The sequence below is a fragment of the Maylandia zebra genome, linkage group LG8 (genome assembly GCF_041146795.1).
Source record: "Maylandia zebra isolate NMK-2024a linkage group LG8, Mzebra_GT3a, whole genome shotgun sequence".
Lineage (NCBI taxonomy): Eukaryota > Metazoa > Chordata > Actinopteri > Cichliformes > Cichlidae > Maylandia > Maylandia zebra.
This window is the reverse complement of record NC_135174.1, coordinates 28,255,742-28,276,673: the sequence shown is the minus strand read 5'-3', so window position 1 is coordinate 28,276,673 and position 20,932 is coordinate 28,255,742. Positions and strand designations below refer to the sequence as shown.

The 20,932-nt window shown below is 40.2% G+C and overlaps 1 protein-coding gene across 1 annotated transcript; it reads right to left on the bottom strand.

Moving 5' to 3' along the window:
- Positions 1 to 6,216: 6,216 nt before the first annotated feature.
- LOC101484187 (uncharacterized) lies at positions 6,217 to 20,552 on the bottom strand. Its single transcript, XM_076887874.1, has 4 exons — positions 20,213 to 20,552; positions 17,135 to 18,736; positions 14,063 to 14,455; positions 6,217 to 8,264 (listed from the first exon to the last, which is right to left on the bottom strand). The coding sequence occupies exons 1-4, from the start codon at positions 20,310 to 20,312 to the stop codon at positions 6,997 to 6,999; spliced, it is 3,363 nt and encodes a 1,120-aa protein (XP_076743989.1). The 5' UTR covers positions 20,313 to 20,552; the 3' UTR covers positions 6,217 to 6,996.
- Between the last annotated feature and the right edge of the window lie 380 nt (positions 20,553 to 20,932).

Here is a 20,932-nt window from a genome sequence, read left to right as displayed (position 1 = left end):
AGATGCAGCTGATGCAGGCACACTTCTCATGTTCCATGCAAGGCTATATTCACAGATATTCTATTAGCTAAATGCTAACATGCGCATGTTTAATGAGTTTACAGTTAAGTCACAGATCCAACGAGCTAAGTGCATTTTTTCCATAAACTTCTTTGTAACCCAGAGTTTTCTTGCAGCTTGAGAATTTACCCTCTGGTGACCATGAAAAAGAAAGCAGTTTGTCAGCACTTCCCCATAGGCTTCACGTTTTCAGACCATCTTTTATTTACAGTCTATAGGGAAGGCTAACAAAGAGCAGAAGGGAAACTATCAGGACTGAAAAGGATTAGAAACTAAATCACTAAGAAAAGAAACCAAAAACCATCACACTGTGCAGATTTGGGGATATTATGCTCAACTCAACTATGTAAGGAGGTTGTTGGATATGTGAGCAACTTTCCTTTTTAGGAGGAATTCTTAAATGTGAAACACAAAAAAGTGTTTTACATCTCTAGTGAATATACTTTCATATGACCTTCATGAAGATGTAGAGGTAATATTTCATTTTATTTTGTGTTCTCACATCCACCTAATATGCCAACCTGGCACTGGTCTAGTGCTTGTGCGTTTTGAATCCAAACTGCGCGACATCCTGGAGCAAGATTTAAGGCATTAATGTTGGGAGAGTGTAGTTCTGAGAGTATATAAAGAAATATGGATATAAAAGTAGTCTGACAAATTTAATCAAGGTTCTCTGGTGTCATCTGACTTCGTGCCAGACACTGAGAGACTCTGAGGTCCTGGCAGAAGCTTTGATTTTAGTCCTGCTATTTATTTGACAGCTAACCTTGAGAGACTAAGCCAAAGATCTTTAATTGAAATGATAAGTAATGATATATCTCCACTCAAAAACATTTTTAAAAAAGCAATTAATGAGTGCATGTACTTGCTTAGAGTTGTTAATTAAAGCAGTGATGCTGCAGTGAATGGAGCAATGAAAAAACGCTAAAACTAAAATTTGTATCTTGTACTCTTTTTTTTGTTTCCCCTGCAGAAATAAAACTGATGAACTCTAGATTCACAACACTATGAATAACCTTAAGGCTCTGTGCCAACGCTGGCTTCTGTTTAATTTCCACCAAAGGGTGTCTGTCCTCCAGTTCAACCCCATCAACAGGCCTAACATGGGGTCTTGTTCCAGTACATCTGGAGAGATGTCTGCCACAGCAGCAGCCAAGGCTTTAATGGCTCCGCCGAGGAGAGAAAGACGGGTGCAAGGCCACCGGTGGCTGCATCCTTCCCGTATATATGAGATTGAAAGAGGGGGAGGGTCTGTAGCAGGAAACCTTGAATCTGGTGAGTAACACAGGACATGCTGGAGATGGTAAATAGGACCTTGTGCCTGGTCTGCAGAGTCAGTTACTGGTATCGATTTCCAATATGTCAGTGTTGTTCTCATTTTTTTTCCCCCAATCACAGTGTTAATTTGTTAGAGCGGTAAACAAGATGTGTCCCGTTTCTTTAGAACTGCAGAATGGTCCTGTTTTATTTATGCTGTGTATTTATAACCTTTAGGCAAACAGTGAAAACAACTTGTTTCTCCAGGCCTTGATGTGTAAATGATGGTGTGAAACTGGGGAGGGAGCGGAGTGATGAAACAACCAGTGGAAGTGCAGCAATACCCTGCTTCATGCGCCGCAGCAGCTTCACTGGTCGCCTTCACGTCATCTGCTGCATCATTTGTGCTGTTTGCACAGCTTGTTCCACAACATAAATCACATGCCGATGCTAACCTGCAGTCTCTAGAAAACAGTCTCTGAATGCACATGATTTAAGTTAAGCTTGAGTACGCTTGAGACGATGAGTACTCTGAGATCAGCACATTATTAAGAGAGGGACTCGAAATATCCAGCAGGAGTAATCTTACTGTGACTAATCATCCAACCAGGTAATTGAGGTTAAACTAAATCAGAGCGTGAAATAACAGCAACAATGCCAAAAAAATGAGAAACAAATTGCTGCATGTTAGAGTGCGATTCAAAATTAAGCTCTGGACGTCCTTACCGGCGTTTTTGTTGGGTGACTGATCAGCATTTTTAAAGTTTCAAGGACAGGGGAGGAAGAAATGTTCCACCAGTTTAAGCCAAATGACGAAAATGGAAAAGTATTTGGAGAAAAGTCTAAAAGTTGTTTTTCTAAACTTAGTTTAATCCTCTGCAGCCATCAGCCTTAATCCTAACCTTAACCCTAGGCACTCAGAATATTTGTGTTTTTTAACTGAAATTGTTCTCCTGAGTCATGGCAATAAAGGAACAAGGAATTATTCATGTTTTGTATTAAAAAAGGTTATTTTGGCTTTCTCCAAAATATAAAGTTAGCGATGGGATTTCCGTCTATGATGACTGAGAGTTACAATAAGCTGAAAAAGGAAGCAAAAAGCAAAAGAAATTATTCACAAACCTGCTTCAGGGGGCTTTCTGATCTACACTCACATGCACTTCATTAGGTACACCTGTTTAACCATCCATTCATGCAAACATCTAATCAGCCAATTATGGCTGAAACTCAGTAAATTTGGGCACATAGATGTGGTCAAGGTGACCGGCTGAAGCTCAAACTGAACATCAGAATGGAGAAAAAAAGTGACTTAACCTCAGCATGGAGGTTGATGCCAGGATGGCCGGTCTGAGTATTATGGCAGGAGATAATAATAAAGTTTTACTGATGCAAAAATCTGTATTCAGCTTGCAAGAGTTCACATTTGTGGTTTAAAACTTTGGACTCTTCAACAGCTACTCAGTAACTCAGCTACTAGTAATCTTTTCTATATTAGACAAGAGACTAACTGACTGGCCACACACTGATCGGGAATTAGGCCCATTTTGTTTTTCACTAGCAGGTTAAATTAATAAAAGATTCAAAAAGGCTATTTTAGGAAGTCTTGGTGGCCACAGGCCATTATGTTCACAGCTATGATTCAGATCTCTTCAGATATGTTATAACAGATTTTTGAGTTCTGATTTGGAGCTTTGTTACAGCTATTTGGCAACAAAAACTTAGCCCAGACAAAAACAATAAAGAACACTTGATTACTTGTTTCCTCATGGCCGCTCACAAATATCCAATGAATTGATCACATGGTTGTGACTCAGTATACTCAGGTATGTAAACATGTTCAAGATGACCTGCTGACGTTCTCTTCTCTGAGCTCTCTGGGTGAAAATGCTTTCTTGATGTCTGAAGTCAGAGGAGATCAGGCTGATAGAAAGGCAACGCCAGGGCATGCAGAAGAGCATTTCTGAATACACAACATATCAAAGCCTTGAAGGGCTGAAGCGGCAGAAGAGCACACCAGGTCACTCCTGTCAGATAAGAACAGGAAACTGAGGCTACAGTTCATACACACTCATCAATGTTACCCAGTTTAATGAATCTTGATTTTTGCTGCAGCATTTGGATGAACGGGTGAGAACTTGGAAAGCATGAAACCACCGATTCATCCTGCCTTGGCAAGTGTAGGGGATATGTTCTTGACACACTTTGGGCCCTTTAGTACCAGCTGAGCATCGTTTAAACACCACAGCTGGGTTCTTGAGCTTCGCAGTTAGTTCACTGTACTCACATGGCCTCCATCTTCGACATGGAGCCGACAAATCTGCAGCAACGGTGTGTTAAGGAACGTTTCCAGCAACTTTTCGAATCTGTGGCACAAGGAATTAAAACATTCTGAAGGTAAAAAGGCATCCAACCTGGTACCAGCACCCTGTACCTTTGAACTGTCCAGTGAGTGCATATTATGTGACAGCTTCATTCCTCTGATCCTACAGATAACATGAAAAGATTCAAATGTTAGAAAAGCAGAACAAAGAATATAAATAATATATAAATAAGGCCTGAAGCAAAAGGGAGCATAGAAATACATCCAGGACCCCAGAATGGATACGAGAAACGAATAAAAGCAGGAAGCGAACTGGAAAGAGACGAAGAAATAAAGAAGAATTTGTAAGTAATAGTGCGACATTCTGGAAGATGAGCTTATTTCCTTTCTTGTGAAGATAAACACTGCTGCAGCCAGAAGTCATTTGCAGGAAAGCTCAGTTTTTAAAACTCCCTGTGAAGCTATGAAGCGTTGTTTTCACACACTAATAAGATATGTTTTCATTACTGAGCTTCAGAGGTTGGCTCACAATATTTATTCCTTCTATTTAATTAATCTTATTAAACACATCGTCATCTTTATAATATAATCGCATTACTCAGAGCATCAGCTTGTTCGACTGTTTCAAGTCTGAGATGATTACAGGGCGCACGCAGTTTGGAGTGCAACGGCTTTTTATAAAGTTGATATTTGTGTAAAATCTTTTATTGAAAGTTGTAATTGGCAGCTTGTAAAAACCACATTTCCCTTCTGACAAGAAAACAGAATTGAAGAAAAACAATAAAGAACTGAAGTAAAAACAGAAGATAATAAGGGAAGGAAACCAGACTGGAGAAATAGAAAGAAGGAAAAATAAAGAAATGATTGAATGAAAATGCTGAAAGAAAATTAAAGTAATATTGTAATATTTTGGAAAATGTCCTTATTTACAGTGCACGGCAGAGAAATACAGGAACCATCTGCTTTTACAATCCCTCTCTGAAACTGTGACGCGTCCTCTTTGCACTTTGGTTTCTGCACAGAATAAACAGAAAGGAAAACGTGTTAATCACGGAGCGTTAGAGGATTTTCAGCCACGGATGAAGAAAGTTGATGCTTCACTCACGGAGCACGACATCAATAACACAGGTGTGTGTCTCTCTCTCTATTTGGCAGCCATGCATTAACAGTGGCTTGTGTAATAATTTGAGAAGCTGCTAATATGTGAGTCATGAAGATGATTTCTGATGTCACGTCATGTTAGGACAGAGCGTGCGAGAGAGCAGGAGGACAGAACAGATACTGAAGGAGTGCGAGGATGCTCGTTACCAAATCAGTGTCTAAGAAACTAACAGGTTTGGACTGAGAAAAATTAATCTTGGAAGGCAAAGACAAAGAACCAGTTATGAATCATTTTGTGTGCAAACATTAGAATCTGTTTTTAAACACGCTGTAAATGCACACTGCTGCATTTCTTATCAAATGCTTTGCACAACAGGAGCTTAGCTTCATCTCGGTTTTCTCAACAAGTTCAACAATCGAGAAAATGAAACCAACACTGGACTTGGTGGGAAAAGGGTTTATTTTCATTTACACACTTTAATGTAACACTGTCATTCTTTCAAATTTATAATAAACAAGCTATTGTCTTGACTTGATTAATAACTAAAGATGCATGAACAACACAAGTATACAACAGCAAACAGAGTGCCAGCCTTGCATCTCTTTTTTTGTCACACTGTTGCCATCTGCTGGACAAACCAAAGTGGTGATCAAGTCAAAACTCAAAGCTTGAGGCTGAAAATGTGGAAAAAACGTAAAGTGCAAGGCTACTAATGACGCTACATGTTGGTTCAAACTCAAAATTAATTAAAAAATAAATCCTTCATTATCTCTTTTTTTTTTTTAAGTGTATTTCCCCTAAAAATAATTTCAAATACTAATTAGGTAACTTTCACCTAAATTCAATTAAGGAATCCAATAAATACAAACATTAAATTAATATTTTTCAATTCATCATCTTCAGCCAAAATGTTACATTTAGTTTTGATCATCATTTAGGAAATTATTGAAATTTTCAGGATTATAGATCCATGAATGTTCTCCCAAATTCATAACACACAAAATGCTTCAGTCAATTATCTCAAACAAAATCGGCACAGAGGGAAACATTTTTCTCCAATGATCATTAGGTTAATCAAAATAATAAAAAAAAGATTAATAATTATAAATAATGATGAATAAATGAAAAATAACGGCTGGATTAGGAGATACAAGTGCTGAATCAGTGCAGCTGTGACAGCTGGAGACATGATTAGGAGACAAACGTACAAAACAGAATTAATTTTGTGGTCAAACTTTGTTGACTGCCTTAAGCTTTCCAGCTGGTGGAGCGCTGCACCTTGTAAACCATCCGCTTGATGAGTCTGACTTCAGTCGGCATTTCTCGCTCCAAATGCTCAGAGAAAGCAAACAAAATCGGAGGCACCTCAGAGTTAACAATAATCCAAATTCTCCCAGCGTAGACAGCGTTTGTTTGGCTGCTCACAGTAACAGTTCGTGCTGAATGTCCCTGACAGGCAGAGACAAATGCCATCATATGGCAGGAAGAGACAAACCATCCACAACAACAGAATACTTATTAATGCTCCACACTGAAGTCTTACATCAGCTCAAAAGAGAGTCTTCTGCGGGCTCCGGGACACTGTGAGCCACAGGTTTTTTTAAAGTTTTATTTAAAGTCGTGTTTCATGAAGCAGGGGCCAAGAATGGCCAGTAAATAGTTTTGGGACACCTACAAAACAAACAAACAAACAAACAAAAAGCACTGCAGGACGATAAAGAGACCAGAGCCTCATCCAACGCAGGAGATGACCGAATCCATAAATGATGTCATTACAGCCGATCACTTTAACTGCTCTTGCCAATCCAGTGCAGGGTTGTGGGGCTGGAGCCCTAACAGCTCCCACAGAGGGGTACAGGGCCTGTCCAGACAACCATACACACTCATTCACAGTTAAGGCAAATTTAGAGTTACCCATTTATCTAACAAGCATGTCCTCTGACTGTGGCACAAAGCTGGGGTACCCTGAGGAAGTCCAAGGGCATCCACACAGGGTGCCCCAGAAGGGGCAGATGGGTTCAAATCCAGGAGCTTCTTTCTGTGGGGCAGCACTGTGGTAACTGCTGCGCCACCGTGCTGCCACAATTCTTAACTTGTAACATAAAATGTCAAGAATGTCAAGATTAATCACAAAAACAAAAAGAGTCTCGAAACTGTAGACACAGATGAAGAGAGCAATAACTCTCAGAGCCTCTGCTGTGGCTTTCAGCGACACTTTGACCCTTTCAGACCAAACTCCGTGACTGTGACCACGTTTCTACCCCAAGTGAAATCTCATGTGTCGATTTAAACTTCCCTGCTGAGTAAATCCTTGATCACAAATGGCGCAACCAAACGGTTTCTCTCCTGTGTGAACCGTGATGTGAGACTCCAGGTGCGTTTTTCGGTTAAATTTCTTGCCACAAACATCGCAACCGTACGGTTTCTCCCCAGTGTGAACGATCATGTGCGTCCTAAGGTGGGATTTGCGGTTAAATCTTTTGCCACACACGTCGCAGCCGAATGGCTTTTCTGCCGTGTGGACGGTCATGTGCGTCGTCAGATGAGTCTTCCGTTTAAATCTTTTACCGCAGTCGTCGCACCCAAACGGTTTTTCTCCTGTGTGGGCTATCATGTGTATCTTTAGATTATTCTGATGCCTTGCTCTTTTGCCACAAATATCGCACACAAACGGTTTCTCCCCTGAATGGATTGTCACATGAGTCTTCAGATTCTGGTGATGCGTAAACCTTTTTCCACAAATGTCACAGCCAAATAACTTTTCTCCCGTGTGGACCCTCATGTGTGATTTAAGATTGTACAGGTACTTAACTCTTTTGCCACAGAACCCACAGCCAAACGGTTTCTCTCCCGTGTAAATTTTGATGTGCGAGTCTATGCTTTGCTTCCGTTTAAAACATTTCATGTTATCCAAACAGCCTGAAGAACCATTTTCTGAATTACGTCTGATGTGCCTCTTAAGAGACTGCTTGTAGACAAAATGTTTACCGCACGCAGAGCAGCTAAAGTTTTTTTTCGGAGTGTTATGTCCCGCCTCACTAGGAACGCCCGACTCGAGCTTTCCATTCTCACTGTCTTCAGTTTCAGGTCCAGAATCTGACAACGGGCCCTGCCAATCCTCATCACTGACCTCCGTCTCTGAAGAGTCAGAAGCCCCTTTAACAATATTTGTTTGTAAATGAGTACTGGGATCAGGTTTCCTGGCTAGTTCTAGTGATCTACCGTCCTCTCCGTAAGTTTCTATCTTAATCCATTTAGTCAAGCTGCTGCTTGGAGGCTCAGCCGCCGTGCAGTCTTTAGTTTGGCTTTTATGAAGCTGTGAAAAATGAGGTTTCTCTTCATCATCTTCACTCTTTACTAGAATATTGAATGGAAACCCGGTGATTTCAGTCTCCTCGAACCCATTAAGATGCTCTCCCTCCTGACTGGCCAGCAGTTCCTCCTGCTCCGTCTTTATGTAGAGGTGTTCCGAGTAATGCTGGTCCCATGGAGCCTCTTCTTTGATCACCACAAGTTGCTGAATATCTGCAGGCAACAATGAAACACGTTTACATCGATAACCGATTTGAAATACACCGACACTCATCCTCAGCAGTTTGAAATCCTTGTAGTGCGTTTTAACTCACACCACGTATTCACTGAGTTTTAGGCTACGTCCACACGCACAAGGGTATTTTTGAAAATGGAGATTTTCCGTTTTTTTATCGTTGTTTTTTTAAAAATCCCATCCACACGTAAACGCAAAATTAAAGGAAAACACTACTAGGAACATGTAAAAGCAACAGGTGGCGATATATTCCTAACTGTGTAGAAATGTTGGCCAATCAGAAGTCTAGAAGCCTCGGTGGGAAAAAGTAAACAAAGCTGGGGCATAGAAGCAGAACTGAGTGGTATGTGTGGAGGGACAGTAACTGTGTGTATGTCAGCATTTAAACACTGCAGAGAGTAAAATTAACAGTAACAGTATTTTGTTTAAGTCCGCCATTGTAGAAATTCATTTCACCGAAACAATAACGTGGCGCACAGTGTGACGTCAAAAAATGCGCACACCTTTGACGCTGCATTTTCTCCGTTTTCCTCGTCCACACGTAAACGCAAAAACGAAGTTTTCAAAAATATCCACCCTAGCAGGCGTTTTTAAAAATCTCCGTTTTCAGTTACCGAAAACACCGTTTACGTGAGGACGAAAGGTGCAAACGCACAGAAAAATCTGCGTTTTAAAAACACCCGTGTACGTAGCCTTAATCAGTCTCTCCGGGCAGCCAGATCCTGCAATTCCTCTACACACACTGTACGGGTCCAATAACCAGCCATTACTTCCAGCTCACGATAAGCCGACAGTTTATGTATTCAGACTGCATCCATCAACTGTTCCAAGTGAGCTAGTGGTGCCCAGAGTGTGAGCCAGACAAACTGGTCCAATTATACTGCACAGCAAAGTATGATGTTAGGAATAGAGTATATCAAGATTTACCAGTCACCAGTTATTCAACTAAAAATACACATCACATTTACAAGTATACACATTTCTATGGGTGAGGATCATTTAATACTGTTTTAGTAATTATAAACATTACTGTAATGTAATGATCATTGTCTATCTTATATTAAAAACCATGAGTTAATATCTTGCTAGAACAATAGTAGCAGCTGGGGTTTTTTTGCAAATTATACCTTTACTTGCACGTGTAAAGATGGCGTTTCATGGTCCCTGGCACTGTCGTTTTTAAACATGCACATTCAATTAGGGAACAAAAACATTCAACGATGACAAGGTCATTCAGAATATTTAGGTAGTCAGGTGACCTTAGTGTTTGAACACATTGTTTCTGAACTAACCCACTAAAGCAAGCTTAGACCTTAACACTGCCCAGCTGGTTGCATATAGTAGAAGGGCCGATGACAGGTGCATCAACTAATCAGCCTCTCTTCACCACCAGATGCAGCCATCACTCAGGATCAGGTAAATCTGGACTTAGACCACATGACCTTTTTCAATCAGTATGCTCTCTACCAAACTGAAGCCCTTTTTAATGGTTTTCTTAAAGCTCAGCAGCTGTTTAGTCCCCATCCCTTGAATACTCTTTCCATTGTGCATGTGGAAATGCTATTTAACTATTAAAACACAGCCGAGAGTTCCACTGTTGATTTTTTTTTTTCCTCAATCTGACTTCAAACGCTTCAGTCATCTCCTGTCACGATCATTCAAGATTTTTTGGAGAAGATTGTTCACCACTATATCCTTCCAGGTTTTAAAAGAAATGCATCAGAGAGATCCTGTGCCACTTTCAGTAATTTCAGTCATTTTCTCTGCTTAATTCAGGGCAATCTGAAGCTGAGTAACATCTGTTCCACAAACATAGATCTACATCTTCTGACATGGTGGTTTAAACAATGAGAAGCTCCAGTTTGCTCCACACGGCTAGTCTGCCAAGACTTATTTTTCTACAACAAAGTCTGAACTACAAGCTAACTTTGTACCAGGTTACATAAAAATTACTGCAAACCTAACCTCCACAGAAGGTTACGGTCAAGATATGGGACATACAAAACCACCACCAACTGGAAAACAGTGCTGTTTCTCAGATGAACAGATGATCTCAGATGGACCTGTCTAAAGATTGTAAAACCAACTTAAGCTTTGTTTTTCCCTGATGACCAAAGAAATATAGTTTCTTATTTTTCTTTAAACTTTAAATCTAATTAATTCTTCTATAAGACTCAATATGGTGATTTAACCCTAACATAGAACTTTTATTTCTTGAAATTTTAAAAACTTAATTTCAAAAAGGTTTGAATGTTATGTAAAATGCAAATAAGAAACATAATTCAACCATATTTCTTTTTTGTAACCCAGTGGGAGCAGGTTAGTAACATGATTGGTTATAAAAAGAACATCTTAGAGAAGCAGAGTTTTTCAGAAGTAAAGATGGGCAGAGGTTTACTAAGCTGCAAACTTTGGAACTTTTTTTTTAGAAGAATGTAAAATTTTGGAGAATTTGAACATCTCTGTGCACAACGGAGAGTCTGAAAATCTATATTGGGTGCTCGTAATCTTCATGCCCTCAGGCGGCACTGAATTAAAAGGAAATTTTGTCATGGAAGTCAGTGCATGAGCTCAGGAACACTTCAAGAAATCACTGTCTGAACACAGCTCACGGTGCCATCCGCACATGCAGGTCAAAGCTCCATCATGTAAAGAAGGAGGCACATGTGAACAGGACCCAGAAAGGCCAAAGTCTTCTCTTTAAACTGGACGGAAGCAAAGTGGAAAACTGTTCTGTGGTCAGATGGACCGAAACTTGAGATTCCTTTATGAAAGCACGGACTCTGCAGCCTAAAGAGGAGAGTCTTCAGCAAGTCCGGACTCGACTGAGATACTAATGAGTCTAATAACTTGCACGGTCAGCATTTTTGCCAGCTTTCCTCTCAGCTGTTGAATGTATACAATTTTTTTTCCAGAACTGGTGACCACGCAAAGCATGCACAGATTAATAACTGTGCTTTTCCCATCACACTTACACACTGTGATCTGTGTTGCATCTAACCTCTTCCTACTTTTTCCCTAATACTACAGTTTGCTCTTCATTGTGAAATACTCTGCTTTGCTGCAGACACACACGGACTTTGACTAAACCCTTGCAACAGCCATTCCACTGCAGATTTTCTGTTGTCCTACCACATGACCCAGTTTCAGCCAAGCTTTAAGTCATCACACAAATGGGCTCATATTTGACTTATGGCCTCCTACGACTTATGGTTCGTATTTGACACATTGCTTCAGAATAAAAGGCGTTAAACAGACTGAATATAACTTTAAAGATCTTACAAACCCACAGCACACTAACGTGTACTCACTATGAACAGTGCTTTTTAATGCTACACACAGTGTGTGTGAGGTGTATTACGTGTTCAACCTCTTCTTCCATTTTCTAATGTTAGTTTGCTCTTTGTGAAATGCGCTGCTCTGCTGTAGACATGTCTGCGTTTGCGTTTTGTCATGCACGGCACACAAAGGCTCCATTATGTGAACATGTTCGTGGCTGGTTTGCCAAACCCTGTGTTGGTTTAACAACCCGATAAAAGCCTGTGCTCGTAGAAGCATGTATGGCAGCGCTAACTTTAAGTAATCATGTTCTGTATGACTTTATCAGGCTCCCACTGTTGTGGAGGAATTCTCGCCCACTCCTCTTTACTGTGTTGCTTCAGATCATTGAGGTTTGCAGGAATTCATTTATGCACAGCTCTCTTAAGGTCCCACTACATCATTTCAATCAAGCTGAAGCCTGGACTTCAACTAGGCCATTGCAACACCTTTCTGCCCCCTTTTCCAGCCAGTCTGTTGCAGATTTGCTGCTGTGCTTGGAATCACTGTCCTGTTATATAACCCAGTTCAGGCCAAACTTCAGCTGTTAGACAGGTGACCTCACGTTTGACTCCTGGATGCTACGTCGCAACTGCTGTGGAGGCAGTTTTTCCACATAGTGCTTCTACATGTAGGCTAAGTTTCTGAAACTGTGGACTACGTCACGTGTTGCTGTTCACGTCAGACATAGACTGAACACCTGCTAAGGAGCACACGGGTTTTTATTATGCCCTGATATGTTTAAGCTGTGAATACAGTCAGGCGTATTATAAAACAAGTTCTGCATAACCTGGATTTCTGTATGTTAGCCGGCTTGAGAAGACTTATAGTCATGTCAGTCAGAGATGCAAGAGGAACACGTGGTAGGTATATAGAAAGAATATCAAAATATTAACAGAAATAAGTAGATGTGGCAATCACCAGCAGACACTACACAATGCTGTATTTTCACAATAAAACAACATTTGAATTTTTTATATTTTGCGATATGCCGAGTACTGCAACAACATATTTCAATTCATCGCCTTTTTTAACTGCAAATGATGTCGCCAAAGTTAAACTTCGTCAATATCAGTTTTATCTAATAAGACAAAGTTTATCTCGCTTCAATTATTAGTCTGCAGCTAAATGGAGTCAGGTTGGCAATTATATGCAATTGCATGTAATAAATTGTCAAGAATCACACGTCTGTGGACTCAAGTCCAAGTCAGACTGCAACTGTTTGCAGAAAGGTTTCCTCCAATCAGACTACCCGTGACCTTGGAACCAAAAGTGGTCATGAGTGCAACAACTTCAAGCTCTGGGCAACCAGAATATGCAGAATGTGAAAAATACAAAACACAATCACTATTTTTGTAGATGTAAGGAGGTTGCTGTCTCATTTGTACTCATGTGACTGAACGATTAGCTTACCCTGAAGTACGAGGTAGATCTGTCAAGTTAAGGGTCCAGTGTTGGATGGTTTTTCAGTTGAGCCAATTTAATGCATGTTTAACAAGTATTTTAATTAATTTCATAAAATATTGATATTTGGGGTCCCTGTAACAATGCATCGACACCACACACCTGTGTATAGGCCACCCTAGCACTGCAAATAAGTCAACAGAGCAAAACATGGCAAAAAACGTATTTCTCATGCAACAGCTGCACATCACAGAAGTGATACTTTGAGCCTGTTGCTCATTTAAATGTATTATATTCAGGTTTGACACTGTTATCACTTTCTCTTGTTGTGAGAACCAACTATAATTATTTGGCTTATTTAATGTTCTTGGTAATAAACACCCCACACTACAGACTCTTTATGCATGCACAGAAGCAATGCATGAAAAACTGGGCACATCCTTACTGCTTAGTAGGCTGCAGCCAGGAGTCAAATGTGAGGCCATCTGTCTGACAGCTAAAGCTTGGTGTAAACTGGGTCATGCAACAGGACAACGATGCCAAGCACAGCAGAAAATCTGCAACAGACAGGCTGAAAAAGGGAAGAATGGACATGTTGCAATGGCCGATCAAAGTCCAGACTTCAGACTGACTGAAATGCTGCGGCGGGACCTTAAGAGAGAGCTGTGCATACATGAATGCCGCAAACCTCAATGAGCTGAAGCAATGCCCTGAAGGAGAGTGGGCCAAAAATTCCTCCGAAGTCACACAACAGCGACTTCAAGTTATTTCTGCTAAAGGTGGTTTTGCAGCGGCTGAATCATGGAGTGCATTTAGTTGTCCACAAACTGTTTCTTCATTTGGGTTCAGATTTTTGTTCAATAAATAAACGACACGGTGTAATATCGGTTGCTATCCATCTCAGGCTGTTTTTAAATCATTTTAAAGACCCGTTAAGGACCTGATTGTGTCTTCATATCAAACATCTTAGATTAAAACCAAATTTATCCAGCCCTACGGCGAGCTAGCAGCTAGTTAGCGGTTTTCTCCAAATAAAATCTGAGATTATTCTCACCATCGGCTCGGTTAATATCAGCATCCTGCAGCTGATGGAGTCCGAGCGGTTTGATCTCTGGTTTTTCTTCAAACGGCAGGCTGTCAGCGGCGTACTGCTGCAGATAATCCACTTCGTCCATGCTGTCAGCGGCTATCCTCTTCTTTAAAACAAACTGTGGGCTCCTTTCAGACGAACCAGGCCTGCGCGGAATCGACTTCCGAACACAGACGCGATGTTTGCATGTCTGTCCGGACCTGATGCATGAATGTGTCACAGACACGGACTCCAACAGGGCGTCCACTCTCCTTGACTTCTTTTTGGGGGGAAGATTTGTTGACGTGTCTCCTGCGTTTTCTGAGCAGGCATCCGCTCGGGCACCTTTATCCCAGGTCACCGCAGCGACCACGAGATTTAAAAAAAATCACAGCTGTGGGGAAACCTGCAGATTTATGAATCCTGTCACAGCGTGGGACTTCACTGAGAAAATTAAAATTCATTGTACCTGACAGGAGTACTTTGTAACCAACCTCGTGATATTTCCTTTAAAGTTTTGTATCCACAAATTAGATACAAAACTTTTCTAACTCTAAAAAGAATTTTATGGCTTCTAAAAAAAGAAATAAATAGAACCATAGGTCAAAAGTGTTTTTCGCAGGAAAGAAGTCTGTTTAAAAATGTCTTCTGGCATTTAACATTTATTTATGTTAACATTTATTTTTCTAGATATATAAATTAGCTTATCGTTAGCTTATCTTTTGCACTTTTAATTTCTGTATGTTAATTTCATTACAACAAAATTCTGTCTTAAATGAAAGGGTTAGGTTTCATATTGAATCTTAGATAAATCCAGTTGTGGCTTTGAGCCTCCCTTGGAAAGTTGATCATTTGGTTTCTTAAGAGTAATTAATTTGAAATAAACATCATGATATTTATTTATTTATTTATTTATTTATTATTTTTTGGTTGGTTGGTTGATTTATTTTTAAATCCTTTATTTAAACAGACAATCACATTGAGCTCAGTGTCTCATTTTCAAGAGCTACGAATACTGTATACAACACAGGCAGACACATAATACACTGTCCTAAAAACTTAAAAGAGCACTTTTTAATCGGAGTATAGAATTAGTTAATCAGTTAAACATCTGGGATATAGAGGGGCAATGATGAGACAACCCCCCAAACAGTTATGGTGTTACAGGTGGAGGCCACTCTCATTTTTTCTGACTATTTTTTTCAATAGTTTTGCATTTGGCTAGGATCAGTGTCACTACTGGTAGCTTGAGGCGATATTTGGACCCTAGAGAGGTTGCACAGCTAGTCCAAATCCTCCAGGATGGCACATGAATATGTAGCAGTGCTAGAAGGTTTGCTGTGTCTCCCAGCGTGGAGGAGACTCCAGGAGACAGATCGTCACTCTAGGAGAACTGGACAGGGAAGTAGGGGGTCCTTAAACCAGTATCTGCTGACTGATTAGATTAATTTAGATGTACTGATGGGGAAGGCAGATGATGGTTCTAGAGGGCAGAAGGGGTGGAGTGTGGGAGGACAAGTGAGTATTCCAGTATGAGTACTGGACTGGAGAACTAGGAACCACTTACCAACAAGTAATAAGGTTTGGAAACCTGAGAGGCAAAGAGTGAATGTTTCAGCTGGGCTTTTATTCCAGAGGGGTGATGAGAAAATGGGAAGCAGATGTGCAGGCTGGACCAGAAAGTAGGGCAGCTCCACCCATGGGTGGTACAGTGAGCCAAGGCACTGCCCCTACTCCACCTGAGAGCAAGACAGAGAGAGAGGGGGGAAAGAGGAACAAGGGAGAACAAAGGAGAACAGGCTGCTGAAACCAGGACATGTTTTTTCTCTCAGGTCCTGTGTTCAAATGTTTTTGGCTAAATATGAAAAACTGGATATTGCCAGAGACCATAAAAGACTTAAAGAACACCTAATATGGTGACGATCTGTAGTCTCTGTGTGGGTATAGTGTTTGTTTGCTCTGCTGATGCATTTTTAATGGAATCATCTACAACACTGTCTAAACATTTTTTTCAGAAGTTCTCTGCTGTGGTGATAACATGTTTTATTTCTTATCCAATATATTTAACTTTTTACACCAATGGACACTGTTTACATGATTCCTAAACCTAAAATGTAAATATATGTGTTCTCACCTGTGCCTCAGGTGGAGGTATTTGGCTCAGCTCACTTTGAAAAACAAAGTGAGAAGATATTCATACTGTCAGTGATGTGCAGTTGGGCATGGGTTGCACTCACACAAGGTATGTCCACAGAAAAGAGGTTATCAACTAAACTGTTCAGTAAGACCCATTAGATTTAGATCTAAATTAATACTGCAACAAGTAATTCCACATCATTATTAAACCTGTATATGGGCCACCTTTACAGGTCACACAACAAATTGACACATAAACAACCTATTTTAAACCACACCATGAACCAGCAAGCATAAGTACAGCCATAGACCCACAATACACTTAGAGAAATGTAGCCACAGCTATAAAAGTGCTAAAATATGTCTTAAAGTTGAAATTCTACAAAGCAGGAGAGACATTTTCTGTAGAAGTGCAAATAACAGCACAAAAGCTGGGGTCACTTACTATGACCCCTCTATATGGCCTCTCCATAACTGAAAACACTGCAGCTGTTTATGGCCATTTCTTCACCTTTCTTCATGATGTAATAATTTATAAATCAGAAAAGGGGTTGAAAAAGAACCTGAGACGTTTCTGCAGGGAAAAGAAACATTCAACACAATGATTTTAAAAACATACAAATCAGAATCAAATGTGCAAAGAGGTAGAGTTGGCTCCAGATCTTTGAGTTTGACACCTGTAATATAGGTAGTCTCAGTTTGTGAATGACTGACAGCTCACAGCATAAAAAAATAACATCACAGAATAATCAGATATCATCTGAAGCAAAGCATCATAAATACCCACCATCCTGGGTAAGTTCTTTTTTTATTATAAACTTTAAAATACACACATAAAAAAGTTTACAAATACAATGAAATCACGTACTTCTTACTGATACAGTTGCTGATTTTACAAGCATGGAAGTGCAGATTATTATGTGTGAATACGCATGTGTCTCTTTAGATTCCCCTGTCTCGTAAATCTTTCGCCACAAACACCACAGGAGAACGGTTTCTCCCCTGTGTGAACACCCGTGTGTCTTTTAAGTGTATACTGATGTCTAAATCTCTTCCCACAAACGTCACACCCGAATGGCTTCTCTCCTGTGTGAACTCTCATGTGACTCTTCAGAACCCCCTGCTCGGTAAATTTTTCACCACAAATGTCACAACCAAAAGGCCTCTCTCCCGTATGGACCCGCATGTGTCTCTTAAGATGCGTATTTCGACTGAATGTTTTACCACAGTCGTCACAGCAAAATGGTTTCTCTCCAGTGTGAACTCCGCTGTGCCGTTTAAGACTCCCCTGCTCTGTAAATCTTTCACCACAAACATCACAGCCAAATGGTTTTTCTCCCGAGTGGACTCTCATGTGTCTTTTAAGGTTATACTGAAGTCTAAATTTTTTTCCACAGGCATCACAACTGAAGGGCTTCTCTCCAGTGTGGACTCTGATGTGGATCTTAAAGTGTGTCTTCTGGCTAAACTTTTTACCACAAAATCCACAGTCAAATGGTTTTTCTCCCGTGTGGACGGTCATGTGTATATTAAAATGTGTCTTCCGGCTAAATGTTTTCCCACAAATGCCACATCCAAAGGGCTTCTGTCCTGTGTGGATTCCTCTGTGCCTCTTCAAACTCCCCTGTTCTGTAAAATGTTTACCACAAATGCTACAACTAAATGGTTTCTCTCCCGTGTGAACTCTGGTGTGTGACTTGAGATTTGACTGATGGATAAATCTTTTTCCACAAACATCGCAAGCAAAGGGCTTTTCTCCAGTGTGAATTCTCATATGACTCTTAAGAACCCCCTGCTGTTTAAATCTTTTGCCACAAAAACTGCAATCAAATGGCTTCTCTCCCGTGTGGACCCTCAGGTGTCTCTTTAGATCCCCTTGTCGGGTGAATCTTTTACCACAAACGCCACAACAAAATGCCTTCTGTCCTGTATGATCTCTCCTGTGTCCCTTTAGATTTTCAGACTGGCTACATTTTCCATCACAAACTTCACTCCCGAGTGCACTGCTCTCCTTCCAGCTGTTATCACTGTCTTCAGTTTCAGGTGCATAATCTGACAAAGGTTCCTGCCAATCTTCATCGTCATTATTACTGACTTCTGTCTCAGAGGAGTCTGAAGTTTTTTCATCAGTTTTTGGTTGTAAATTACTTTTTAAGTCTGTGCCATTGGTTGATTCTGGTCCTCCACAGTCCTCTGCACCAGCTTCAGCTTTTATCTTTTCAGCTGAGCAGCTGCTCGGAGATTCTGCCTCTGTGCAGTTTCCAGTTTGGCTCTGATGAATATCTGAAGACTCAGGTTTCTCTTCATCATCTTCACTCTTCACAGGAACAGCAGTGAACAGGACACCTGTGATTTCAGCCTCCTCCTGCCCATTATGCGGTCCTCCCTCTTGACTGGTCCAGATTTCTTCCTCTTCCTCCTTTATGTGGAGCAGCTCTCGATCCTGCTGGTCCAAACTGGGAGACCATTCAGGAGGAATTTCTTCTTTAACTACAAACAGCTGCTGGACTTCGGCAGAAGACACTGAAACAGACAAGTTCAACTGTCACCCCAAATTTTTATTTATTATTTTTAAAAAAAGTCTACATTTTTCTAATAATACCGTAGTCAGAAAAACATGATGTGAGCAAAACTGTAATGCTGCATGATTATTTATCAGAAAAAACTAAAATCAAATACAATTTTAAACAATTTTAATTAAAAAAATAAAAATAAAAAGTTATCAGAGGGCACAGATAAGGCAGGAGCATTGTTTGTTTGTAAAAGGTGTGCTACAGCTTTTTATGACTGCAGACTCGTCTGCAGGACAAGGACAAGGAGGACTTCAGGGAAATGTGACAGGAATGCTCATCCTTGGTGTCTGTAACCGAGTCTCCCTCGGCCATTCTTTTCTACTTGGATGGTTTCCCTTTCCTTCCCTCACTTTTTCTCTGCTGTGGTAGAAAAACATTAATAAATAAAGTGTAACCACAACAGCTCCAGATAATTCTTTGGTTTTATGTCTCACCAGCTGGTCTGTCAACCCTAGTCCACTATTTGACCTGGATTAGTGATTGACTCTCTTGAATTTAACTTTTTCTAAATGCCAACAAGACAAAGACCATGACTACAGCTCCTCCTGAATTATATCCTAAAATCTGTGGACTCTGTGGACTCTTTTAAAAAGCAGTTAAAACTTTTTCAACTTCTTATTGGTTTTTATGCAATCTTCACTTCATGTTGTCTTGACTTAATATATACATATTTGTTTGTTTGTTTGCTGTTTCAGCACTTCATTTTCTTATTTCTTTTACTTTATTTAGTTGTACATCACTTTGTAACCACTAAACCCACACGACACACACTGGACAGGTTATGGTTATCAGCTGACTGAGGAACATCTCTGGGGAGAGGAGTGGTCTGGAAATCTGTGCTGCTGATGTTGTGCCAAAAAATGATCATCTGTCAGAATCGATGCCTGTATTTAAACTGCTGTAAATTACTTGTTTGCTTATAATCTGAGACAAATTTGTCAAACATATACATATTTCTCATGATGACTAAAGCTGCAATAGGTATTTTGCAAAGTGACTTTTATATATTTTTTCTTTATCCAGCTAAAAAGTCTCATTGACATTAAAAATTCCATTTTTAAGTTGCAATTTTATATATAAAGACAGACAGACAGACAGATAGACAGACAGATAGATAGATATCCCTTCATGAATCTCGTTGACTGCAGTCAGTTTACTAATAGCAGCAAAGCACTGCACATAAAATCACACAGAAACAACTCTGTTGTGTGCCCACTCTAAAACAGTCCGGGTTGCACTAAACCTTCTCTTTAAATTCAATCTTTTTCGGTCCGTCATTACAAAGTTATTCTAATTATATAATAAGAGAATCGATTCTTTGGACATACTATATAAGAAGACCAATTTTTATTATAAGTCGGGAGTTTTCCAGCCACTCTTACCCCATCCTAGAAACACTGAATCTAATTAATGCGACTTCTCTTACCAGGTTGGTTTAAAGCATCATCATCGTGCTGCTGCAGCTGCTGCCCTCCAGTCTGCAGACTGTCTGTGTTTCGCTGCTGAACACAATCCACTTCCTTCATGATGCCCGTGTTTGTTCTCTAAAATCAACTGTAGGCTCCTTAAAGATGAACCGGGCCTGCGCAGAATCGATCACCGATCAGCGCGAAGGTCATGCTGATCGAACCTCCGTCAGCCTTCACCCATCCATGTATTACAGGAACCCGCAGAGACCCGAACAGGACAGCAGTTGCCATCGGTGATTTTACGAAAGATTTGTTTACGTCTGCTCTGTTCTGAGCAGGCATCTACACGGACGCCCTTCTTCTGCTTCTTTGGCAGTTTAAAGGCACCGGACATCAGTTTATATCGCTTTACTGCCTCTTACTGTCCTTCTCTAAATCTAAGTGTCCAAAATTACATTTCTAAAATAATTACCCTCTAATTCCTATAATGCAAACAATATGTTAAAATACTGTCACATATCTAAGACAGTCGCATTACACCCAGTCAAAAGCCATCCTTTTCTCTTTTATACGTGGGGATTTCATTTTTATTGTCACAAAATATTATGCAAACAACTTATTCCTCCAAGTTGTCCAAAAAATCCTGCTGCTCTTGTAAATAAGATAATTCTCAGTGGAATTACCTGCATGAAAGAAAAAATGAATTAAATAAAAACTTAAACTCTGAGTCATTTACT

What these genes read in the sequence shown, in the direction of transcription:
- LOC101484187 (XM_076887874.1), bottom strand. Translation starts at nt 20,312, where the DNA reads ATGAAGGAAGTGGATTGTGTTCAGCAGCGAAACACAGACAGTCTGCAG. An exon ending in GAGACACATGCGTATTCACA is followed by an intron (nt 14,456 to 17,134) that starts CATAATAATCTG and finishes GATTTTTTTTAA; the next exon opens with ATCTCGTGGTCGCTGCGGTG. An exon ending in TGATATTAACCGAGCCGATG is followed by an intron (nt 8,265 to 14,062) that starts GTGAGAATAATC and finishes TGTTGCCTGCAG; the next exon opens with ATATTCAGCAACTTGTGGTG.